Source organism: Protopterus annectens, chromosome 1.part0 (genome assembly GCF_019279795.1).
Source record: "Protopterus annectens isolate FY-2018-M chromosome 1.part0, PAN1.0, whole genome shotgun sequence".
Classification (NCBI taxonomy): Eukaryota; Metazoa; Chordata; order Ceratodontiformes; family Protopteridae; genus Protopterus; species Protopterus annectens.
The window spans coordinates 292,572,578-292,592,423 of record NC_056725.1 but is presented as its reverse complement, the minus strand read 5'-3'; the positions used below and the strand labels follow the sequence as shown (position 1 = coordinate 292,592,423).

Below are 19,846 nucleotides of genomic sequence, written 5' to 3'. Positions count from 1 at the left end.
CAAAATGGGATAGGTTATTTCTAGCACAAAAAGGAGAATTAGCTAGCCTTAAAATGGCTCACAAGGCAGCTAGCTTAGTACTATGAACCTATACAGAAGCCATTATGAAGGCACAACATCTGATTGGCTGTTTATTGATCACTTCACTAGGAAGTGTTGTAGCCCTCATCCCATTGTTTATATTGTTACTACAACCATGTCTTGAGAAATTTCAAGCATTTTTGTCCACTATTCATATAAATAAATAATAATAATAGTAATGTTGCAAGCAAAGGTTCCAAAGAAACCTTAAAGACTTTTCAGTCATACACACATCCGTCCATCCACAACCCCTTTTCCTCATTTTTGCACATGGGGTCAGGGTGCCACTTAGTGACAATCGTCTAGCGCCAAGGTTCTCGCCGCTGTCTTTTTCATTAAATGTTACATGAGTAGGTAAGGGACCTGATTCAGATGCTGTCACTAAGTGGTACCCTGACAAAAATCTGGACATTCTGTGAAAATCTGGACAGTTGATAGGTATGGTCCACATTAACTAGAATAAAAAATGCCTTCATAAATATTTTATTTTTTATCATGTAATACAAACTTCATAAACAGTAATGTACAGAATAAAGTGTAATTACAGCATAAATGCAATTTAAATAGTATTTGTTTGTTAACCAGGTAAGCCTATGGACAAAAGTGCATCTGTTACAGGAGCACTGTTGGTACAAGTGACTTACTCAGAGTTACACAGATTCTAAGTAGAAATTAATAGAGTCAAAGTTAAAACTAGAGTCAATAGCAAATAACCTTAATCATCTTTTCTAAACTGCAAGGCAAATAAAAATGTGTTATTTCAGCTTGTGAGACACATACTGCTTATCAATTGCATATATTCAGTAGACACAAGGGATTATGTGTTGAACTGAATTTATAACTATGAAAATAATGTTTGACCTGGTCCTTTTTATATATCCTTTCTTATATATAAGACCTCAGGAGTAAAACTTGAGATCAGAATTGCAATGTGTTATGACTGAGGAGGGAGTCTGTCAGAAAACAATGTACTAATGCAAAACCTGCTATTCTATCAACTTTACTGATTTATAACAGCAATAATTAAAATCTGTCCCTGATTTCATGCCTTTGACCCCATTACTTTTAGTTTGTCCAAAATACTTATGCTAAGAAGTTTTGAGAGATATGATGTGGAATTTTCTAGAAAATTAAGGGAAGGCAGTGCATATTTATTTTTCTGTGTATTGATTGTCTCTTCAGTGCTTGTTTTAGCACTGTGATGTAAGATGATCTTTTGTAACTCTTCATTGTGTTCACCCTGAGTGCGCTATAACAAGCACAATGACATAACTGGGGCAGAGACATATGATTGCTTTGCAGTTTTCATTTATAACATTTTGTCACATGTTATAATGCTAGAACAATGAATCAGGGATTATTAAAGAATTATACTGCTTTGAATAGACAAATGGCAATGGCTGTTCTGTTATGGAGACATACTGCAAAGGAATTAATCTTCTGTCAACATTATAGCAAGTGAGACTATATAAATAAAACAAAATCAGTGTTGGAAAGTCAGTCATTTATTTAAATGGATGAAAATGCGCAAGCCTTTTGCCCACAGGTCCTTCTTTATGTTAATTTAATAAACATGGCTCCCTAAAACTTTTATATTGCTATTTTAGTGGCATTATTGTCAGTTTATCCATAATACCTTACTTGGAAATGTTCTTTTAAACCAGGTAGCTTATATGACTATTGTTTCATCTGTTCGTAATGTTTTTGCTGCTCTATAAAATCTTTATAGTCACTTTTTCTTGTGGTTTGTTTTACTGTTTTCCACATCTGGAATTCAAACTAATGAGACAGTTCACTCTTACTTAAAAACATGCATTACATAAATCATTTATCATTAACTTGTTTTTATATCTGCCATATGCTAAACAGTCTTTTTTTTTTGTTACTAATCATTCTGCCATTAGACTGCATTAGTATATAACTCTGGACTACTCTATTATTGATTAGTGCTATTATTAACTATGCAGTCTTGACTGGGCTTCTTTACCTATTGTTTCTGCTTGAATGACTGACTGATTAGTTCAATGACTGAATATTGATTGAATACATTTATCCAGACTAATTAGTCACATCTGAATGTCCTGCTGAAAAGATTACAATTGTGTAAGTAACTTATCTTAACAGTAGATGTTCAAATGATCACTACTACAGTAGCCTAAGCCATATGGGTTATATCCTGCATAGGATATAACAGCCAACCAGCTTCCAGAGCTTCAGGGCACCTTCCATGTCTCCAAAGCATTAGTCAGCTCGAACTGAGCATCAAGCCCTTCAGAGCTCTGATGCCAGCTGAGAGAGGGAGGTTATACCCTGATAGAACATTGCCAGGAACATTAAAAAAGTGTCTACACCCTGGCCTAAAAAACACAGAAAAAAAAAAAAAAGGGAGATGGCGAAAGGTAGAGGCTTTTGCAGAAGTGATCATTCAAAAATCTGCAGCTATGGCATATTTACCTACACAACTGTGCTGTAGTCTTCATATTGGTCACTGCTGCAGTAGCCTAAGCTAAATGGATAGATTACCACAGTTTACATATTTTAGTAGGTGGAAGGAAAAGAGTCCAGAAGCCCTTGGGGAATGGTCCTAGCAAAGCCTGTCCTGGAGAAGGACTGTAGCTTGTAGTGCTTTGTAATAAGTACGTAGAGAGGAACACGTTGTTGTTTCTAAAATACTTCTAGAGTCCAAGACTTTTCAAAAAGTCATTAATGAAAGCCCTGGTAGAGTGGTCCTTGACCCTGCCTAGAGTAGTTTTGTTGTGGCGAGAATAAAAAATAATAGCCTGAGACAAGCATTTGGAAACAGTCTGCTTGTACACAGGTTGTCCCTTCTTATGTTCACAAGAAATGATCAACTGATTGGAAGATCTAAAAGATCTTTTTCTGTCAAGATAGTACCCGAGTTGTCTGTAGACATCAAAGGTAAGAAGTATCATTTCTGCTTCAATTTTGGGTTCAGGGAAGAACACTAAAAGATGGATAGTTTGGCTTAAAGTAAACTCAGATACCACATTAGGCATAAATGAAGAATTTGAGCTGAAAGAAACCTTGTCTCTGTGGAAAATTAAATAAGGTTGAGCCACCATAAGAGCTTACAAACCCATATACTCTTCTTACAGAGGACAGCGCAGTCAGTAAATCTGTTTTGCATATTAAGGACCTCAAGACAGCCAAATGTGCTGATTCAAATGGAGCATGTGTTAGCTTCTCTAACACAAAAGCATGGTCGCAAGGAGGAGCCACAAGTTTTCTTGGAGGTCTCTTATGCAAAACACCTTTCAATAACATTTTGATATGGGAGTGGCTTAAAAAAAGGTGTTTCAATGGGTCGAAATGCTGAAATGGCTAACAAATGAACATTGACAAAGGAATAAAACAGGCCATGAGAATGTAACTTGTACTGATATTGTAAAACCAGAGAAACACTAGCCCTGAATGGGTGCTGGTTATGTTGTTGGCACTAACTAGAAAACCTTTCCATTTGCTAATGTTTGAATTTCTAGTATCAGGCTTTCTTGCCTTCATTAGTACCTACCACACATCCTCAGTACATAGGTGTCCAAATGGTATGAAGAAGATGTCATCCAGACAGTCAGCTGAAGCTGTTTCATTTGGAATGTATCAAACATCTTTTTTTGTTTGAGTACATCCAGTCTGTGTGGAAGCTTGTGCTAATTGCCCCTGGCGGATTCCAAAAAAAGGGAGAACCATTGTTGCCTGGCCCAGAAGGGAGTCACCACAATTATCTTGTGAGATTCATTCTAAATCATCACAAGTACCCTGGATATTAGTGGAAAGGATGGAAAAGCATACAGAAATAGTCCTACCCAAGGAAAAGAAAAGGCATCTGTCTTCCAGGCCTTCTTGCATGGATTCCTGCAGCAGGATTTTGTCAGATGATGGACTTCTGGAGCAGAATTTTGTCAGCTGATTGTTCTGAGAGGGGGCAAAAAGGTCTACTTGAGGAACTCTCCACCAATTAATCAAATCCTAGAAGACCTCCTGTTCTAGTTTCCATTTGTGAGGCTCTGCCTTTGTCCTGCTCACACAGTGTTGCTCTGATGGAATGGGGCTAAGATGTAGTACCCCCTTGTTCTTTATGTACCACATCACTGTAGCATTGGCTGTAACCACTTGATGTGGTTCTGAGAACCGGAGGTTGATTCAGAGAGTTTAGTGCCTTGAGAAGGGCAAGCATTTCTTTTATGTTTATGTGCTGCTACATTGCACTTTTATGCCTTCTGATACTGCTACTCAAGCAAAGTCTCAGGTGCCTGTGGTGACTGACTGCTTTGGAGCAGAAGAGAATAAGGAGAAACTTGGTTTCAGGGATATTTTATGTCTTCACAAAGTGATTTCTCTTCTCACAAATCCCAGAACTAGAATCTGAAAAGCTAATGGGTGCTGCTTCTGAATCTAAAGAGACTTCAGATACTATTGTATCTTCCCATGTGGAGTCTTGCCAGCAGTATCACGAGAATCATAGATACCATGAGACCAAGAATCCTGAGGTATTCTCTGCAGTCACTGAAGTCTTTGTGTAAAACCCCTGGAATAGATCATAATATAGATCTATTTTCCTGTGGAAGATTAGTTTGTTGTACTGAGGAGTCAAACAGAATTGTGAATGTTTTCTTGCAATCTTGACCTGCATAGGAGATCTCTCATCCAAGTGAGCGATTCCTGACACTTCGGAAAGTACTCTAAAAAAATAAGCACATCATCTAAGTATGGAAAAATGTGGATGCCCTGTTGCCTGCAATGGGCTGTTACAGAACTAAGACACTTTATGAACAGTCATGGAGCAAGGGATAGTCCAAAGGGTAAGGCAGAGAACTGATAACGCATAAAATCTTAGAAAGAAAACTCAAATGAGGAAGAATGGGTAACACTTTGTGAAGTGAAATGATTTTGAGATTGGACACTATCACATACCTTTTCTCAACTGGGAGAGAAGAACAGTTTCTAGTACCCCATGAGAGAGTATGGGCTCAGAGACAGAAAGTTTGATCAGGTAAATGTAGAATGATTCCCTGGAATGGAGGAGTGTCTTCCCATTGCAATCCATAACTTTGCTGGAACAGCCTCAGAACCCATTTGTCTGAAACAATCTGTTGCCAAAGAGACTGAAATGGAGATTCAGACTATCTGGAAGGGGTAAAGGTCTGCCAAGGTCAGCGGTGGGAACAAGGTCCCTTATATAGGCATTCTGCCTTATTTTACTGTCCTTTGTTCTGAGGGGTTCTTGCTGACTTTTTCGGAACCTCCCTGCTATTGCTTTTTGAACATCTGATTACCAGCACTTTGCTGAGACTGTTTATTTTATTTCCTGCCAAATTAGATGAGGGAGCAGAAAATCTGTTAGAAAATTTGGAAAAGGAGGGCTGAAAAACCTGAGAGATACCTTTGTATCAGCTCACATCTCTCATCACGTATTTGACAACATCTGCAGCAGAGGGTACAAAAATTAAATATCTATCCAAAAGGAGAATTTAAAATTTCATTTTTTAAGTCTTCTGGGAGGTTACCACTACCAGTGCAACAGCCCTGGATTTCATCTGCAGAATCAAAAACACACTTTTAAACAATGAGTAGTGACCTAGGAAATAAAAGAAACAAACAACACTAAGCAGATTTTTCCTCACAGGATGGAAATGCAGACAAAATATTCTTTATACTTTCACAATTAGTCAGAATAAATTTGAACATATGAGACAGTTCAGAATTGTAAAAATCCTTGTCTGAGGGTAAGTATTAGAATTAAATAAATGCTTGGCAACAGCTGAATTAACTAAAGCTATAGTTACTTAGTCACATGTAGGATGAGTGTGTAAAAATTAGAAAAACTGGAAAGCTTTGTCCATTCTGTCTGCTTTCTTTGGTGCAGAAGACCGGCTGGTAAGGAAACCACAGGCTGTGACAAACACATCTTCCGATGCTGAAATCACTAGGAGGGATGGGTCGGAAATTCTGAAAATTCCATTTGTAACAGCTCATATTTTCTGAGAGACTGAGAAACCTCAGTGTTCATCTGTTGAAAACAGTGGCACATTCTGGAAACAGTCAAAAGAGAAAGAGAATCTCTCACAAGGAAAATCAGATATCATGCTTTCCTCTGAGTCTGAATCAGGAATCTGATGATAAAAACCTGTATCTGTCCCATTACATTCCTCTCTTATTGAATCTGTTCAGGCAAAGAGGAATCCCTTTTTTCTACCAGAAACCACCTGATAAGATACTTTAATAGTCTATTCAAGACTCTGGGCCAGACATAGTAAACTAATTCTGTCCAGTGGAACTGACACAGGAAATGATAAATGTTTAGTTTTCTGATTCTTTTTTGATAGGAAATATGGGGCAAATAGGATTATTAATGTCAGCCTTAGCTTCCCCAGGAATGAACACAACATTCTGGTTAGGCAGAGGCACCTTCCCTGCCCCTTCCTCCAAGACTGACAAGAGTGTCTCTCCATTGTCTACTGAGGGGATCCCAACAGCTGCAGAGGATGTGGCTCACCCCCAGTCTATAGTGGCTGTGGTAGCAAAGGCTGTTAGCTGACATTTTCTTTTTGTGGTTTGAAGAATGACCAAGTATGGGACCAGTAATTTGCTCCATGTTCAAGCTGAAAATAATGCTTCTTTCCTGGGGAAACTAAGCAGCATAAACTGGTAAAATATAAACGGTAGGTAAAAGTAACTTTTTTTCCAGTTAAAACACAGTAAAAAGCTCACTTAAACACTTTATCTGCCCCCAAAAACGTATTTGAGCATAGTTTTAAATTGTCAGAAACAAACATGTGCTCCCATTTAAGAGCTCAGGAAAGTGGTGTGATAGTTAATAAAAAATCACATTCCTAGCTTAAAAATACTTCCCTAAACAGAGAAGTAAGTTTAAACTATAAAAGTAATATGTGGAAAGTTGTTCTCAAAGAGTTCATATCTGCCCAGCAATAGAACAGAACAAGCTGACCATGAATCAGTAAAAGTCCACAGAAGAGCATTGTCTTCTAAGGCATGACAGCTCTTTAGGGATTGACTCCCAGACCCGTCTTTTAGTCAGCCCTGCTCAAGCTCACTAATGATCTGGGCTTTTGGAAGGTGGCCTGAAGTATAGGAAGCTTACCAGCTGTTATATCCCATGCAGGATATAACCCAAATAGCTTAGGCTACTGCAGCAGTGATCAGTATGATGAACAGGTATTGCTATTCTGTGTAATTATTTGAATTATCAGGCCTTAGTTAAAATTGAAGTAAGCAAATAACCTGTAACATAGATATGATATGCTGGAGGTTCATGTCTGTGTCTCAGAGGCTTCTTCTTCTCTGGAACAGGCATCCCACCGACATAAAAAAGAGTTCATCTCTGCATTTCTTGAAGCACAAGTCGGATCACTGGATGGGTACCCATAAGTATACCTGTAATCTGCAATATATGTCTCTGTTAGAGAGAAGCAGTTTGTAAATGCTCAGTCAACCATGCCCAAGAGTGTGTGTGTGCGTGTGTGTGTATACACACACACACACACACACACACACACACACACACACACACACACACACACACACACGCACACACAAACATATATGTATATATATATATATATATATATATATATATATATATGGGTCTACTTTAAAAGACCGAACCAACGATTCCCCGACACGCGGAAAACAAAGACCAAACGACCGACAGGGAAGTTTATCGAAAGGGTGATTTGCCGACAGCGGAAAGACCGACAAGGGTAATGTGTGATCACGACTCGGTAAGTGTGCAACAGTGACGGAGTTAGGAGCGGTCAGGTAAGTGTGCGATATTGTGGGATTTTGGGTTAGGCTGTGGGAAAGGTGAGTGTGTGTTAGTGTCGGAGTTAGGGTTCGGGTAAGGTAAGTGTGTGATAGTGAGGGACTGTAGTTTAGGGACGGGTTAAGTGAGTTAGGTTTAGGGTGCAGGTAGGTGAAGTGTGCGATAGTGTCGGACCTTGGGGTTAGGGGTGGGTTAAGTGAGTTAGGGTTAGGGTGCAGGTAGGTGAAGTGTGCGATAGTGTCGGACCTTGGGGTTAGGGGTGGGTTAAATGAGTTAGGGTTAGGGTGCAGGTAGGTGAAGTGTGCGATAGTGTCGGACCTTGGGGTTAGGGGTGGGTTAAGTGAGTTAGGGTTAGGGTGCAGGTAGGGTGAGTGTGTGATAGTGTCGGACCTTAGGGTTAGGGTTTGGGTTAGGGCTAGTGGCTATGCTATGTAGTGTAATGTGTTGTTTACGTTCGGTGTGTCGGTGTAATGGTGTTCGGTGTTTTGCGTTGTCGGTTTTGTGTGTTGTCGGTTATCTGGTCTCGGTGATTTGTGTGTCGGCGAACTGGCGTGTCGGTCTTTCAAAGTAGACCCATATATATATATATATATATATATATATATATTTATAAAATATATATATATATATATATATATATATATATATATATATATATATATATATATATATATATATATATAAACTATATATAATATATGTATATATATATATATATATATATATATATATATATATATATATATATATATAAATATATATATATATATATATATATATATATATATATATATATATATATGGGTCTATGTCAGACTATCAAGTTTTCAGACTGAGTTTCTGAAAACTTGAACATCAGAAACAAAAAAAAAACACAAAAATCTAGCGTTTTTACGTTTTTCAAAAGCTTTGTGTTTTCAAAAACTCAATCATATGGTCTTGATCATATGAATTTCGAGTTTCTGAAAACTCAAACAACTGATACGGACCCATATATATATATATATATATATATATATATATATATATATATATATATATATATATATATAGGTCTACTTGAGTTGGATGAAAGACCAGAAGATCAAAATCCAGAACGCCAAGACAAAAACAACGAAACCGCAGAACACCAAAAAGTGTGAAATTCAAAATCCCGATGTTACTGGAGTTTGAATTAGCACTTTTCGTGTTCTGCTGTAGGTAACTGTGTGTGTGTGTGTGTGTGTGTGTGTGTGTGTGTGTGTGTGTGTGTGTGTGTGTGTGTGTGTGTGTGTGTGTATTTGTGAGGGGAAATGCTGTGTGTAAGTGTGTGTTGTGACTGTGGTGTGTGTGAGGGACTGTACTGTGTGGGTGCGTGTTTGCCTTGTGTGTCTGTTTGTGCGATCTCGGAGTTAGAATATTAAAGTGGGGGGTGTGGGGGGGGTGCAGCCCCCTATCATTAGTGTAGGGTGTTTTGTTTAGTAGTGTGGGGCAGTTGTGTGTGTTTTTTTGTATGTTATGTGTGTTTTGTAAACTTACGTGTTTTTCGGTGTTCTGGTGTTTCGTTGTTTTCTTCTCGGTGTTCTGCATTTCGTTCTTCTGGTGTTTCGTTGTTATGAAGTATACCCATATATATATATATATATATATATATATATATATATATATATATATATGTATATATATATATATATATATATATATATATATATATATATATAAAACCTATCAAATTTTACTGGAAAGCATTGCTAGGCGTAAAAAGGCCCATTAGATCTGTATCATATTCTGCTATGATACTATACTGTGATATGTTCACTGAGGACAGCAGCCTGTTTTTGAATAAGGTCAGAACAACGGTCATGATTTTTCCCTTAAAATGTTCTCATTTTGTTTTATTTTATTAGTGGCTTTGTTGAAGAAGGGCTTCATTCCACCCATAATCTCCTTATAGCAGAATGAAGGCAAAGATTCACAACTCATTAATAACATTAATAACATTAGTTACAATTTTGTATCAAGACACACATACCAGATAGCTGAAGACTATGTATGTTTTCTTGGACAAGTGTTATTACATTGCTTATGCATGGATAAAATATATGACTGTAAAGAAACATATGGACAGAACACATTGACCTTCTGCCAAAATTGAACAAAAAGTCTTTCAGATAATTAATACTGTGTTATATATGTTTACTGTTAAAAGGAGTAAACTTTTGTGAAGACTAACTTTGTAAAACAAATATATTTTTCCCCAGTGTCAGGGGTTGTATACTGTACATGCAGTTATTAATTTGTAAATTGAATTTTTTGCCTCTTAGCATCATTTTTGTTTAGATTGTTTGAGCATATTTATTCTTCACATCTGAATGTGAGGAAAATGTTAATATGTAATAATAAATCAATGCAAAAAATAAACCAACAACTTCAAAGCATGTTTATTACTTAATCAGATACCATTTTGCAAGAGCAATATTTTAAAATATGGAAGTTTTGCTATGAACAAAACCTCTTTCATCTCTTGTATATAATTCTTTTTCTTGTTTATTTTTATTAAAAATTGTAAAAGTAAAAAAGAAAAGAGCTTGTTATACTGCCCATTTGAATCAAGAATGTAATGCATTATTTCCATTACTCACAAGAATAAGAATTTATGTCATAAATTAATGACATAATAAATTATTGTTCCAAGTAAAATATATTGCTCCAAAATTAGGATTTTGGTAACAGACTAATGAAGTAATGCATTACTGTTTCACATAAAGAGCATCACTCAAAAATAAAGATTTAGTGATAAATTAAGGAAATAGTAGACTACTGTTTTGTGTTTATAGCACTTTTTCAGAACTCTGTTGATTCATAGGATTACACCAAGCTGATGGCCTGACTTTAGTTTTCACATGTTGGGACTTACACATACCCATGTATTTGTCTAGTTCCTCCTAAAAGGTGAATAATGTCTGGCACAGAAGGTCTTTCTCTATGGAACATGGCTTTACGGAGATGAGGATTGTATCTGAAAGGTGAAAAAGATATTTTGTAATAAGAAGATACCATTTGCTAGTTAACAGATATTTTAAAGTAGATTGTGTTTTCACATTTGTTGACCACCCCTGAATCATGATCAGAATATAGTGTTTTAAAAAGGTAGGGGCTCTTCCTGATGATATAAGACCAACTATAAGGACAGTTTGTTAAATTTCTCAGGGTGACCTGTTATGTGTAAACCCATCAATTCTTGTGGTCATTAAGCTTTGTATCCTTTCAGGTTGAAAGTATTTAGTTAAAAGCATGTAAATAAGAGACTTGCACTGAAGTAGTGGCCAAAGTAATGAGGTGCAAACAGGAGGAATAGCACCCCTGCACTGACTGGACATCCTTCTGTGAATCAAATGGGATACACTGAAGGCATTCCTCACTACTGTGATGACGTGCTGCTGAAAGGAAAGATGTCTGAGTGTTCCAGGATTCTCTGACAGTATTCAGTTTGATTTGTTTTGCCTTGATAGCATAGGTCAGAGGACTTATTAATTGTCCTAAGTTTGATTATGCAGCACTTGTTGGCATTGTTCTTATGCTAGGAAGGTTTATCTCCAGACCTTGTTTAAATACTCACACATCTTTCTGGGGAAGGGCAATCATACCTAGTTTGATGTCTTCAGCAAAATTGGCCATTCAAATGGAGTAAGATCAACCCCTGCATTTGAGCAAATAAAATTCTAAAAAGTAGACATCTGAGTACTGACCTCTTCAACATGGTGGTTATGTCTGTGGATGTGGACAGTTTATCACCTTTTCTTACTACTTGAGTTCTTCTACCCAGTGGATCGATTGAGTATTAACTTTGTGCTATGCGAGTTTATTTGTGATCCCTCTGTGTGGGATGGTGTGCAGTGCTTTGGTAAGATCCAGGCAGGATGTGTGCTCAGACAATATCTCATCAAGTACAGCTATGACTTCTTCAAAGAAGGTGTTCATGTTCATTAAGCAAGATCTGCTCTTGATAAAGCCATGTAGATACATGCTTAGGAGTAGCAAGCTGCTGGTATCCTTCTGAATTAGAGCCATGAGTATCCACCCATGACTTTGCAGATGATTCTGGTGAGTCTGTAATATCTTTGAAATACTGTGGTCTGCTGTTACATTTTAAAGATGAAGTCCGCATTTTTTTCCACTGGATCTTTGAGGCTTTGTTTATTACCAATGAGAAAAAGACAGACATATTATCTGGGACCACAAAACTGATGTTTTTAACTTTTGATATGGTTGCTACAGTTTAGTCTTGGATTATATGGGGAGGATTGTAGTATGTGTGCTATGTATTACAGGGGTATTTTGTGTATTGGCTTGCTACCTGTAAGGATATTGACAATACCTTGAGGTTCAAAGTCTACTGTAATTTTGACCCCGTAAGTACTGCAGTCCCTAGAACTACTCTTAAATTTCTCAATATAGCTGTGTTATCTTCATTTTATTTATTTATTTATTTGCACATTGTTGACAGGGTTAGTTCCACTAGTTATTTTATGTGTAGATTGCTTTACCACAAAAATCATTACTATAAAAAACAATATTCTAAAACTGTAATAACATCTCTTCCCTTGCAGCCTGAATAATGCTGAAAACATCAGAAAGAGTCCATCTACCTTTGTAGTTAAAATGATTAAGTAAATAAAATAAGTTGTTAAATATTAATTAGTTAAGCTGGGACTGAACCAGTATCTTAATAAAGCATATGAAAGTTACTGTCTGTGACATTTGTTCCATGAAATACTATATTTACTTGTTTGTCTTTGAAGTATATAACACACTTTCAAGCAGCTGTGAAGATATAAGCTCATATAATATTTATTATTATTTTCTTAATGTTTCAACCTTAATACATCTAGCAGTAGTTCAACAAAGTCCAAGGTGAGATCTGAAGCTGCAGGCACACTTCCTTAGAAAAGATTTAAAATGGTCTTAACGTTACCTTCTTCTCCTCTAATGAGTAGAATATTTATTTCAGCTTCACTTTGGTTTTTAGAAATTGGGCAGTGGTATGGCATTTGGTAAGTAAATTCTGCTGTTATCCTATTTTTCTAAGCAAGAATAAGAAATGTGACAGTGATACCTAACTACTTCTGGTACTCTTTCTTTAGTGCATGCTGGAGTTAAAATGAAATTTTAATTGTTAACTGCGATGGCATGAACAGCTAATAAACTTTGATATGGCTGACACAGAGAATGATACATCACAGTAGCAGGACCCTTCCCCCTTAGCAATTACAGTGAAATCTGAAAAAAAGGTGTTGTTAGATGTATTGTGGTATGAAATATGGTGAGCTAAAGCTCAAACTAGTGTTTGATTCTATGAGATACAGTAAATTCATGTTTGTTGTTTAAGATGATGTGAGAGACAGATGGAAATAGTCCCTGCTGTCAAAAGCTGTTTCTGGCTTTTGCAACTTTTAAAAAAATATATGTAGTGGTATTCTGAACTGATTACCTGTTTAATGTATTTCATAGTTATGGGCAAAATTATTTCCCAACACTCAATGGGCATTATGCTGAGGACCTTTAACATGTATATCCTATATCTGCTGTTATAATATGAAAGTAAATATAAATTTTAGGCAGCATGCACTGTCTAGTGATAGAATGTGGATTTGTAATTGCTTAATGCATAACATGGTGATTTGCATGCCAATGAAAAGCAAAATTTTCATCACAGCCTGTAATGTGACATATTGCTGAAAATATAAGTCTAAAACTGTAGACATTTCCTAGAGCTTAGGTTTTATTTTGTGTATTTTACACTACTTTAATAACTGTTTTTAATCTTTTTTACCAGGTAGAACTAACGGGGCACAGCATTTTTGATTTTACTCACCCTTGTGATCATGAAGAAATAAAAGAGAACCTGTGCTTGAAAAACGGTATAGTTTGTTTTCTACTTGTAGCATAAGTGTTATTTTTAACTAATGCTTACATCGTACAATGGCAGTATGTTAATGAAGACTATTATCTTTATATATTTATAAACAGATCTGGTTCTTTATTCATTCCTTAGAAATATCATCAAGTAAAAGATCACACATGTTGTGGATTAGTATAAAATATGATGTTCAGATAAGTGTATAAAATTTGGGCAAAGCAAATCAGAAGGTGGCAACCAAAGGTGTATGCAGGGACGTAACTGGTGTAGATAGGTTGTTTTGAGGAAAAGCCAGAAACCATGGAAGCTTAGATATGAGGAAAATTGGATTAATATGATTTTTTAATTTAATTTAATTTTATTTTATTTTATTTTTGCACTACATTTTAAGAATTGAATGTATTTTTAAATTAGTACATAGTTGAGGCAACCCCATTGAACAGTACTGGAGGATTAATGTGTATTACCCATCTTCCAACATATCTTTGCTTTACACTGAATTTCATTTCATTTATATTTTATTTATTTATTTGCAGTTTGCCAGGATGGTCCATTGGGCCATGAGGAGCCTGTTTTCAATGGAGTCCTGGGGAGAAAAGCTCCAGCAAAAAGTAAAAGTATAAATTACTTAACAGAAGCAAGTTATAACAATCGAAAGTACAGCAATACAGGTAAATAGCATTAGTAAAATGCAAAAGCAGAGAAGTCTTTAAAAAAGGCAATCAAAGTTATATACAAAGTTTGTTAATTTCGTCAGTTGCCTAACAGAATTAAAAACAATAAGAGGGCATTTATAAATGTAATAGCTCTTGGAGTGTAGCTTAAGTTGGGGGACTTTATGTAGGATGGGAACAGGAGCATTCCCAGTCGGATGTTAGGAGTTAGTGAATTAAAGTTTTGAAGGAAGAGAGGCTGACAGTGGTATGGATAAGAGGTGGGAGTGAATTCCAGAGCGAGCTAGAGAGGACAGAAGATGTTTGCCTGGTGGGCAGGAAGGTTTATGCAGTTTGATCAGATTTTGGGAGTTAGATCTTAGGAGTCTATCAGGTTGATGCATTTTAAGGGTAGTGGCAAGGGAGGGGCTGAGAGAGGAACTGAAGATAAGTTTGTGTGCTTGGATAAGTTGAATATAGGAGAGGTAATTGGATAGCTCTAGCCAGGTCAGTTTGTGAAGGACAATGCAGTGGTGTGTAGAAGATCTGTGGCCTGTTGTGAATTTTGAAATTTTATTGTAATGGGAGGAGAGTTTTGTCTTGAGGGAGGATTGCAGGTTAGTAAGGAGTGGGGCACCATATAGCAGGGATGGGATGAGGTATGTGGTAGAGAGAATAAGCTTAGTAGAGGGAGAAGCAATGTAGCGGTTGTGACGATAGAGCATGCCAAGTTTCTTATGAGTTTTTTTTTTTTTTTATATTTACTTGTAGGTGGGTATCAAACTTAAGCTGGTCATCGATGAGGACTCCTAGTAATTTTGCATTAGTTACTATTTTGAGAGGTGTATTGGAATGACTGGTAATAGAGAAAATGTTTTTGTCTAGGGTGGTGGTTTTGAAAGGAGTAAATATCATAAATTTGGTTTTAGAGGCATTAAGTGCTAGGTGATTGTCTAGCATCCATTTTTCAGTGGAGGAGAAGGCATCTTGAGTTAAGTTTGTTAGTATGGAGATGGAGATGGCAGAACAGATTATAGGTGAGTCATCAGCATATTGCATGAGACTAGCATTAGGGATGGTCTGATAGAATTCGCTTATAAAAATGTTAAATAGCAGTGGACCTAGAATTGAACCCTGGGGTACTCCTGTGGGAGTGTGTTGGAATTGGGAGGTAGCTTTTTTCCACTTTACTGCTTGTTGCCTATTTGAGAGGTAACTGGTGAACCAGTTGACAGAGGAGGGGGAAAGATTTCGTTTAGAGAGTTTGTTAAGGAGAAGGTTATGAGAGATGGTATCGAAGGCCTTTGAAAGGTCTAGTAGGAGGGTGGATACAATGTGGCCGGAGTCACGGACCTTGTTAATGGTTTCTAGGAAGGAGAGGAGAGCGGTGGTAGTGCTATGGCCAGGTCTGAATCCATGTTGTGCGGGAGTTAAAAGGTGGTGGTTTGTGAGATAGGGTAAAAGTTTGAAGGTGGATGTAGTTTTCAAGAAGTTTAGAAATGGGGGATAAGATGAAGCTAGGTCGAAAGTTTGGGATGCCATTGTTATTGCCCCCTTTATGGAGTGGAATAATAAAGGCCTTTTTCCAGAGTTGGGGTACATAGCCTTCTGTGATTGATCGGTTTATTAGAAGGCAGATGGGAAGGGCTATGGCTTTTGCAGCTGTCTTTAAGAAGTAGGAGGGGATTTGATCAGGGGCATTAGAAGCTGATTTCAGGTTTTGAAGAAGTTTTTTATAGTAGATATAGGGATGGGATTTATGGAGAAGGGAGGCGGTTGAGAGGTGGAGGTAGTAGAGTAGGAGGGGTAGGTGAAGGTAGGGGTGTGGAAGTAGGATTGTTGGTAAAGGCAGATGTAATATGGTTATGGAATCGATGAATAAAGAATTAAACTGGGTAGCTAGGTCTATGTCAACAGCATTTCGATCAGGGGTGGGGTTTTCTATTTTACCTGGGTTAAGGAGATAGGAGATTCCATCCCCAAATTTTTTTGGGTTTGTATTGTGATTGGTCTGGAGTGTGGAAAATTAGGATTTTTGGTCTAAATTTTTTTTTACTTTGTTTCAAAGTATTTTATACTCATTGAGGGTGGTTATAGCTTTGTTTCTGTGGTAGCATTTCCAAGCTTTATCTTGGCGTCGTATGATGCTTAAGGTGTCTTTGGTTAGCCAAGGGAAGGATTTTAAATGCTGAATTGGCAATTTAGGTTGTAAAAAGGGTGGTATATAATGGGTGTTGTTTTTGTTTCCCATGTCTTCCCATTGTCTCTATGTGACACACCAAAAATGACATAATGAAAGGCTTCAGACAATGACTTTCACAAACAGATAAATATTCTGTGTAATCAGAAAACAAGTTACTTCTCTAAAGCAATTACCTTTGCACATTTTGGTTTTTGATGATTTTTCAAAGTAAGATTTCCACCTGTAAGACATGTTTTGAATGTAAGTCTGTTATGACTGCAGTTAACGTAGAACTGTAGTAGCATGTAGTAAAATTTAGGCAATGAGGTATTGTGGGTTCAATCCTTCATGTTATCACAGCAGAACATCTTCGGGGGGGGGGGGGATCCTTACAAATGAAGTAAAATACCAAACAAAACTGTATAAATTGGTGCTAAGGTTATTTCCAACTCCATGAGATTTTTGCCTATTGTGCCAAAATATGACTACTAGTCATAAGTGACTCTATAGTCAGGCACACTGATGTCCCACGCACCAGACTAAACAAGGAGAAGGTACTGTCAGCTGCCTGTGGGGTGCCAGGATCCACCACATAACCCACGCACTCGGGTCACTCCACAACAAGTACAAATATAACTCTGTCATTGTCCATGTTGGTTTGAATGACCTGAGACATACCTCCCTGGACTACATGAAAAGAGATATGGAAGAGCTCTCTGATCTTGTAGCCCAGGCAGGTATGACCCTAGCCCTGAGTATCATCCTGACATCGCCCAGAATGATACCACAATACAAAGACAAAGTGATTGACTTCAACAATTGGCTAAGCTTCTGGTGTCATTCTAAGGGGATCCAGTATCTGTCTGCCTGGGATGACATGGTCGACAGACCACAATGCTTTGCCAGAGATGGCCTACACCTGTCGCCCCTAGGATTCCGGATACTGGCTAGGGCTCTTGTCACCCCTATAGTGCCTTTTTAGGCAAGGTTCAAATGGCAAATTCATCACTGTAACAAGTACAGGCAAGCAAAAACTGAGGGTAATGCTACTCAGTGCTAGAAGTCTAAACCCCAAAATGCACTCACTCAAGGCACTTCTTAAAATGGAGAACATTGATATCTGTGCAGTGACTGAGACCTGGTTCAAGGCTCCAGAGAGCACCCCTGCATTACCAGGCTATAACCTATACCACACCTTTCGGCCATCTAACCTGGACCAGAACGCCAAAGGCAGAGGTGTGTCCATATTCATTAAGGATATCCACACCTCCAAGCTAATTGCCCAACATAATGCATCTGAGATCATCCAAGTGCAACTAACTCTGGGCAAATCTGCAATACAAATTGTAGCTTGCTGTAGATCCCCCACCATCCCCTAGGATTTCTTGATATACTGGAAAATATTAGGCTTCAACCAAACACCCTAACAATGGGCGATTTCAACTACCCCACCATTAACTGGGAAAACTACTCGTACCAACTCCTTTGCTCAACACTTTCTGGAATTCATAAATTCCAATGCCCTAGATCAACTTATCCACACCCCCACCAGGGGCGACAATATCCTAGACCTAGTCAATCCCATTATGAATGACCGGTGTTCCACACCTGAAGTCAACTCCTCATTCATCAGATCCGACCATAAGCTAATCACCATAGATATCCACATCCCGCCCCCACCTCCCATTAAGGAAACCACTGTAAAAAATTTCTCCAAAGTCAACTTCATGCTTCTCAAGACAGAAGTGGTGAACTTCATGACACCCATGCAGATGAACAATACAGTTACAACTGCTGAATCCTACACAAATGCACTGTATAAGCACTTACACGAATGCATGGATCGTGCTATCCCTAACAGAACCAAGACGCTATTCTCAAAAAAAAGGAAGCCAATCTGGTGGTCCCCTGCCATAAACAAACTCTACAACAGAGGGAAGAAACTGTTGCAAAAGAGAATAAAATCCCAGGAGTGGTGGAGCTCCCTGGTCAGCCTCAGCAAGAAGCTGAGATCCCTCATAACATCCTACAAAGCTAGCTATGAAAACAAAATTACCACTCATTCTAAGGACTACCACAAAGCATACTATAACTATGTCAAGAATCTCAGTGGCAACACCCAGATCTGCTCTGAGTTACAGCACAATGGCATGAAAATTACAGAACCAACTGATATTGTCAACATCATGGCAGATAGGTTCACTGCTAACTTTACCCCACTCTCATCCCCCCAAAGGGCCCATATCTATATTGGAAGAATGTAAAGTCCCTGTAATCTCAACTACGCAGGTAAAAACTGCATTCTCTAAAGCCAAGAACACAGCATCCATGGGACCAAACAACATCCCAGGCTGCATTTTACATGAACATCAGAACAAACTGGCTCCCCACCTAAGCACCATTTTCAATCATAGCCTCACATTAGGCTTTCTGCCCACTGAATGGTGCACAGCAACAGTTATCCCACTCCACAAAGGGGGAGCCACCATGGACCCTGGGAAATATCCCCCTATCAGCCTGATGTGCCTGGTCTGCAAGGCCATGGAACGTATCATTGTGGAACTCATAAACAAAAACATTGGTAACCTCTAAACTCTGGACCCCACCCAGTTCAGGTTTGTGAAAGGCAGATCATGCCTCCTAAACCTGATTGACTTCTTTGAGATAGTCACCAAGGCCATAGACAAAACTCACCAAGGCTTTTGACACCATCTCCCATTCTGGAATTATAGATAAACTCAGTAAAATGGGTATAAATCCCTATGTCACAAGATGGGTGGCCAACTGACTCAGTAACAAAACCCACACTGTAAAATTTGCAGACTCCAAATCTGACTTCAAACCAGTGACAAGTGGAGTACCACAGTGTTCAGTCCTGGGTCCTCTCCTGTTTGGTATCTATTTCTCTGAAGTACAGCTAACACAGAATGTCTCTGGCTAACCAAGTTCACAGATGATTGCAAATTAGGAGTCATAGTCGAGTCCCCCAATGATGTGGACATCCTAGAGAAGGGCCTCAGTTAGACAGATGCCAGGTGTCAGAGCCATGGCCTCAAGCTCAATGCCAAAAAGTGCATTGTCATCCCCTTTGGTAAAAACTCTGTACCCATGAACTACCACATAGGTGGCAGTCTACTTGGGAACAAGGTGGACAGTAGTCTCTCCTTTGATAATCACATAGCCACAGTAATCAGGAAATCCTTCTACGTGACACACCTTATCACGAAAGG

At 38.1% G+C, this 19,846-nt stretch overlaps 1 protein-coding gene across 1 annotated transcript in view; it reads left to right on the top strand.

The window, feature by feature from the left end:
* Positions 1–19,846, top strand: part of EPAS1 (endothelial PAS domain protein 1) — a 1,067,454-nt gene that overhangs the window by 741,280 nt on the left and 306,328 nt on the right. Inside the window, exon 4 of the mRNA XM_044059908.1 lies at positions 13,698–13,782. Coding sequence (XP_043915843.1) covers positions 13,698–13,782 — 85 coding nt within the window. The remainder of the gene's footprint in view (positions 1–13,697; positions 13,783–19,846) is intronic.